This window comes from Lissotriton vulgaris, chromosome 10, assembly GCF_964263255.1.
Source record: "Lissotriton vulgaris chromosome 10, aLisVul1.2, whole genome shotgun sequence".
NCBI classification, from domain to species: Eukaryota; Metazoa; Chordata; class Amphibia; order Caudata; family Salamandridae; genus Lissotriton; species Lissotriton vulgaris.
This window is the reverse complement of record NC_141698.1, coordinates 1,034,538,342-1,034,545,658: the sequence shown is the minus strand read 5'-3', so window position 1 is coordinate 1,034,545,658 and position 7,317 is coordinate 1,034,538,342. Positions and strand designations below refer to the sequence as shown.

General features: G+C 39.7%; 1 protein-coding gene across 1 annotated transcript in view; it reads right to left on the bottom strand.

Annotated features, from left to right (window-relative positions):
• Positions 1-226: 226 nt before the first annotated feature.
• ZNRF2 (zinc and ring finger 2) overlaps positions 227-7,317 on the bottom strand; it is a 164,508-nt gene continuing 157,417 nt past the window's right edge. The window contains exons 4-5 of the mRNA XM_086942079.1: positions 3,220-3,294; positions 227-1,992 (exon numbers count right to left, since the gene is read on the bottom strand). Of these exons, the coding sequence (XP_086798205.1) occupies positions 3,237-3,294 (58 nt within the window). The 3' untranslated portion in view covers positions 227-1,992; positions 3,220-3,236. The remainder of the gene's footprint in view (positions 1,993-3,219; positions 3,295-7,317) is intronic.

Below are 7,317 nucleotides of genomic sequence, written 5' to 3'. Positions count from 1 at the left end.
AGAAAGAATTGCTTGACTATAAAGAAGTGGTTTAATTAATCTCACAAAAAAGTGCACAGTCTATAAAATAGAACAGGGTGATGATAGTTGGAAAAGGAACCTTTTTTTCTTACAAAAAAAAACCTCAAACTGGAGCGTATTCAAGGTATGAATGCGGAGGAAACAACACTACACATGGGCATATAAATATAAACAACAATCCACAATATTTGCACATTATACCCACTTGCGATCACATCTTTTATTTTTGCTGTGGCAGTTGTGAACAACACTACTAATTTCTGAATGTATTTTTTTGAAAAAAAAAATCCCTGTAGGTTGAAAGCAGAAATTAGCGCGTAATACTGTTTAATTAAAAAAATATAATGCTATGCTTTGAAGTGCCTACGTCTTTTCAGTAATGCGTAGGTAGCGAGCATTTCAAGAATTTATTTTTAACTTATTTGTTAAATAGTTTACCACCTACACAACCTAGGTTTCAGTGGGGTATTGCTGGGACCACAAATATATATATATATGATATGATATTAAAATAGAAATACATCAATCAATTATACAGTAACACAGGCGTGTTCAAAAGAAAGTATTGTACCATTTGAGAACTTATGGCTGTTCATCACACAAGGTAAAAAGATTCTTTCAAATATGAAATTGATTGAAAAATACACCATTAATGCACATTATCTTTTATCACTTTAGTCCCAAGAATCTGCAGTGACAGGGAAAGCCTTCTCAATGTCCACCTCCATTCCAGTATTGTCCAAAGACAGCGTTGGACATTTCTAAGGGCCGTGTGTAGACACAAAATGGACAACCCTAGAAATGTCTTTTTGTTTTAAATACCCGTTGCACAAATGACCCAAACTTGCAGAACTTCCAAGTGCGCATTCTTAATCGTCTGAAGATTGCATAGCTAGAGGCTCAGGGATGTCACAACTGCTCCCCATGGATGATCAGAATGGAGAACAACCTGCTAGCAGATACCAGGGTACATTTTACCGCTTCGAGGAGCTTTCCATTTCCTCAATTTGACTCATGATTCTAGTACGTTCAGGACAGATGTTGCCTTTTTTCCCAAAAAAATATGTCCGTATCCGTCCTGGAGTCTTGTAGCAACTTGTAATGTCAGAGTAGCTCAAGTGAAAATATACAACAGTTTTGGTCTATCGAAACTCCCCTTTTGACTTGTTCTCAGAACAGTGACGTATATTTAATATAAACCAACAAGAAGTGTACAATTTACTGCAAAACCTGCCGAATTTTAACAGCAATTTGCATGGCTGTAAGCCATGAATTAGGTAAACTTTCAATTATGTCTGGTTATCACTTCAATTTCACATGGAGAAATAGCAGGGTCTCGTTTGAATATCATATTACATTGAAAAAGGCAATTTTATACAAACGTGATCACATTTCCGTCTAATGTTCTTGAAACACCATATAGTATAGGAGAACACAGTGTTTATTTGAGTGGAAACCAATAGAAAAGAAAGTTGGCTTTTTTAAGACAATCATATGAGATGAATTTACTTTCACTGAGAAACGCCCCCACCCACAGCTCAAGATTTTACAGCATTTTCACTCGAAAACAACTTTCATGTGGGGGAACAACAGAACCACGTTCTGCTTGGAGCGGAATCCAACTAAATAACACAAAGTATTCATAATAAGAAAAGGTTAACTTTGGCCTTGAGATATAAAACGTTCATCGACAGCAACTTTGAGAAGATCGGATTTGACAGCAATTTGCATCATTTTTAATCCCTGTGTGTGTCCTTAAAATGCATGTTTGGCACACTGAGCTCCAGACATATAGCCGCCCTGTTCGGGGCTGATAATGCAACATGATCAGGTCCGTTTGTGAAACCTCAACTTCCACGGGAACTCACAGATCTCAGGCGTGGTCCTATTTTAGACTTCTTTTAAAAAGAATTTTCGAATATATTCTGGGCTTCCATCACATTATTCAGTGTAGAGAACTCACGAGAAAACCTAAAATGGAAAAACAAAGATGAACAAGAGAAATTGTCTTAACACAGCAACGTTAAGTAAAGTAAATAAATGTGAATATATCATAATGTCCAAGGGGACTGAAAAGAATGCAGCGGTAAACCTTGTGTGTGTAGATATGATGTATTACTAGGTCACGCTAAACAGCACGGTCTACAAGCAACTCTATATATCGAGGAACTTCATCTCAGGAATCAAAGGGAGAAGTAGCGAGTAGGCAAATCCTCACTAGGGATGACTAACTTTTAGTTGCAGAAATTCCAATCAAAAGTCTCAGAGGTCGGGACCCGAAGGCAGTAGTATTTCAGATATGAATAAGCATTTCCTTTAGGGTGGTCTTCATATCACAGCCTTGCATGGGTCTCTCTTCTAGTGTGGACTTTCTCCAGAATTGAGGATTTGTGGTGTAGGTTTCTCTTTGTGTAAAGTGTTTCACACTACATGATAGATGCCGGTCTTTTATTCACTATACCAATGTAGAGGAATAAAACCGCACGGGGATCGTCAGATGTACTTTACTACTAGAGCAACGCTCCCATTCCCATGAGGAAGGCTTGGATGTATGTTGTTACTACGCATGCTTTTATCACGTAGGTTTTACAACGCAAGTTGTTACAACGACTTGCGTTGGGGGGCGCTGGACAGTGAATAGTTTAATTTACTATTCCAACACCAGTCCCCGTGGATAGTAGGGAAGGTTTTGGATAGTAAATTAAACTATTCCCTATCCTACAGCACCCCCCCAGCGCAAGTCATTGTAACGACTTGCGTTGTAAAAGTTGCGTGGTAAAAGTTGCGTTGTAAACGCTGTTCCCCTCACCCATCATGGTAATTCTTCATTGGGTACATTGAACGGAGTCCTGGCCATTAAAGACTATCAACACAGAACTGTCAAAGGGATTACATATTTTGGTTCAGACAAGCAATGACGACTGCTTGTTTGAAAACAATCATCACTCCAGATTACACACAGACTGAGGCAGTAAGTAACCATGCTCCTGCAAGTCAGAGGCTTCGGGTTGGGGTACCATAGAATTCTCTGGTCATGGTTATGGGAGCAATCTGACCACCCAGGAGTATTCAAATTTGATTAATTACACTCACTCGCTATTCAAAAACAGTAGAGATAAGGTAAAGTGCCATTAAATTCTAAGCTGAGCTATTAAGACCCACAAAACTTTAGGCTTTCCTAAATATCAAGTAAATTACCTATGCAAACCAGGTCCTTAATCTGCAGGGTGCTCCGGGCATGATCGGTTCACTTCAAACCATTCATCTATGCACCTGGTAAGGGATCAGAGATACAAAAGAATAGGTTACAATTTCGGCACTTCATAGTAAGTGTTAAACATTAAAGGTAAAACTTAAACCAGTTTCATCACATGTGGTTTGGATCAGGAAATTCAGAAACTTAGAAAACAAAGCCCACCAAGTAAACAGAGCACAATATAGGCCCAATGTTTCAATTCACGAAGTTCTTGAGTTCACAAAGATGCAGCAGCCGTACCATTGAGTCAATGTTCTTGGGCTACTGAGACCCGCTTTGCACTTGTATGTCTGGTTCAGTGTAGACTTGAATATTGTTTTGACTTTCCTTGGGTGCTCCCTTGTGTCTGGACCAAGCTATTCCTGAAGAGCTCATAAAAGCTAAACATGTGTATGGGGCTGCTTTTATTTATTCCAAGTTGGCTTGGATGGTATTTTATCATTCCAAAGCTGTAATACTGTGCTTGGATTGGAAAGAGGCTTTTGTAAATTTAAATCTCGGCATGGATGGCACTGTGCTAATCCTATGCTTAAAAAGTTTGTTAGAAAACCAGACATTTGAAGTGAGCAGGTTCAGTGTCTCTTGTGTTGTAGGTTGCTGTATATAGGAGCTGCTCTCCATCTAAACTTGGAAACTGACCAGAGTTCCTTGGTTTCTTTTTTGCATAATTTATACAGCACTCTAAGCCTGAAAAGGTATTTTTTGAGATATATAATTTTAGTAAAATCAAATGGATTAAAAGGGATAACTCAACCCTGTGAATTGGAAACACTGGTGATCTCTGGATAAAGAAAGAGGAATTGTGAGGTTTGAACATTTAAGAAAAGACTCCATCAAATGCTCCAAATGTTGGGGAAAATAACCGAAGCAGCTTTGGGTTTTCACAGAAGAAAAACTGGCATTGTGCATTGACCTGTGTGAGTTTGATTGGGGTGTGTTAAACATTTTCAGCTTCTGAAACTTTGGCGAGAGCTAAAGCCCTGTAAGTTTAAGCATTCACTTCCAAACGATTGCAGACTATTCCTGCCTCTGAGTAATACAAATACCAAGGATGTAGCGTACAGTAAATTTACAATGTCATCTATAAATGGTGCAAGCCCAGACAGCAAACCCTGTGCAAAGGAGCTAGTCAAAACAACAATTGTGCCCAAAAGCTGAAATTACGCAGGCATGAGGCAAGGTGGATCATGCGTCTGAGGGCCGTAGAGGACGGCTTAAACTTTGATCATGAAGTGCAATATTTTTTAGGTGATTATTGATCTGTACCATGCTTGATAGTGTTTCTATTTAATATATGAATTTAAATGTGTTAACGGATTTAGATTGCATAGGTTTGATACATATATTGATTAACACGAATGGAAGCCTGTATACCCTTGGACTGTCGTTTCTATTGTTGGAACACTTATGAGATTCAACGCTCTGAACCTATACTCATTTCCCCTTTTGTACGAGTGCAGCCCCTCAGGGACTATATAATAGCCTGAGGTTTCAATTACTTTGTTAATGATACTAGTATATATAAATAATCATCTTTTGTGAGTTGGGAAATTATTGCATACTACTGAATAGTTAGGCCATATTATTTAATCCATTAGTACGTGCATTGTAGATATTTAAGCCTTGATGCTCCAGAATGTCGCTGTATTATTTATATTTGATGATGCGTACATGTGTACACTTTACCAGGATGAGGCAAGGGTATTACTCTAATTTATGAATTTTCTGCGCTTGAATCATTTTTCGATATACCTGTCATTTTAATACACATGACGGGATACATGGATTGTTCTTGATGCATTCACTTTAAGATGGCATTTCAACCTGAAATGCTAAGATTTACCACCTTAAGATGGCGTGTTTTCTACTTCAACCAGGGTTGCTCTGTATGCTCACACTTTGTGATGGTGTAATAATTTCAAATGCCAATAGTTACCATTCAAAGATGGCGCTGATCATGCTCGGAACCAGGGTAGTCACCTCCTCGCTTTCTAACGTTTTGGTATATGTGCAACTGACACAGACGGCAGTTTGCTATCGCCTGCATTCGAGTGCGGCTGCTAAATCTGCAGGTACGTGTACTTCTAAAGATTATTGTTCCCACAAAGACTGCATACATACGTGGCATTAATCTTGCCAATTTATAATTAATTTTGCAGGTTTCCCCGTACTTCAGGGACCTGTTACATTCTTCGGAGTTTATCTTCTCTGTTGCCTTAAACTAGGAGGTGTGGATATCGGACACTGGGAGTATTCATTGCAAATATACCGTCACTGCATTTTCGCTTCGGTAAGAAATCGAAGGACTAGACCTGTAATTTTCACTGTCCGGCGGTTTATTATATGACGACATTGCGTTTTCTTACAGGGCCGGTTGTTTACATGAATCATTAATTAAATATCTTGAATATTCTACCGTACGCACTGGAATTGGGAAAGATCAATTGGAGAATACGGTATTAATTTGTTTAGAGGCAAGAACAACCTAGTTTTACAATTGAAATATTGCAGTTCAGGATTATACATTGACGAAATGAAAGACTTGTACCTCGTGCTTGCCAAGCACCTGTTTTGATAGATATCTTATAATTTTTGATCCTTACAGATAGAGATCTGGAATAATTTTACAAAGTACAGCATGTCTCCCGTATTTGCTCTCAGGGGGGAGCATGCAACTTGCATGGGTTTTTATTTCTAAATAGCACAATTGTTTGAATTTGTTGTAGTATTTTCACAGACACAATAGGGGCAAATTTGAAACTGGATGTCGTGACATTTGAAGTGACTTTAAAAGGATTTACTATTGGTTATGTATTTGCATTAATCTGGAATTTCTTGCGATTAGCAACCAATATGTTTATTAACTTTAGAGCTCCTTTTGGCTTTGGGGCACAATTGTTGTTTTAACTAGCTCCTTTGCACCTGGTTTGCTGTCTGGGCTTGCACCATTTATAGAGGACATTGTAAATGTACTGTACATTGCATCCTCGGTATTTGTATTACTTCCAGCCCTAAGGAAGTTGTAGGGTTCATACCCGCCATGACGATGCGTTGGCTTAAGGGAGTGGAAGACCCGGATACATTAAAGAAGAAACAAAGCCCATACTACTGTTTTCATGTTCTTTTACATTATTGCATTGACTTTTATCATGAGATGCGTGTGCTTCAGAAATTGTTTGCTCAATCTACGACAATCCTGTGGAATTAGCGTGTATTTTCCCCTTTTGGGTGCAACGCATGATACATGTAATTGCTATTACTATACAAGTTGTTGTGAATACTATATGAGCACCTGATTACCCTCTGCACCCAGGAGTTATTCCTGGCTCTGCTTACAATGTGTCTTTGTGCATCACACATACGCTCGAGGACATTGCTGCTTGGTCCACATCCATGCGCATGCTGAGACGCTAGAAAGACTTCGAGGTCTTCTCTTGGTAGAGATGGCTGCGTCACTGCTGCAGACTGCCACTGCAGCGACAACCTTTAGTCATGTGAATACGACACTTCGGACACTCAGGAGTGGTGGAGAATAATTCAAGCTATGAAGTGACACGTGACGAGTGAGATGATGGTGATCACTTCCATGCTTCTAGGGTTGGCTGCAGAAGGCTGACGCCATGTGCCAGAGCTCATCTCATCACACAAACATACACAGAGAACACCTTTTGGTCTGCTTCCTTCAGCAATTCATCGGGTTGAAAAGAGCCCTTCAGCTATTGCTTCGTTGACATGTCTGTTCCATTTTGATCAGTTCACAGGCTCATATTTGGTAACAGCGACTGGACAAAGGAACCCGCGGCGGCATTGCAGGGGAATGTGCAGGGCAGCTGTCCACAAATAAGGTCCTCCAACTACTGCTGAAGTTCCCCAGTCTGGCAAGAGAGGGCAGCAGCCTGGCATCGGTGTTGGCCATCCACGTCCGTCAAACACACTAGAGTGTTCATTACTGGAATGGGAACAGTGTAAGATGAAAATCAAACTTGCTACGCTATCTGCGGGGATTCCCCTCAATGCAATGACATCTACCCATGTAGAAG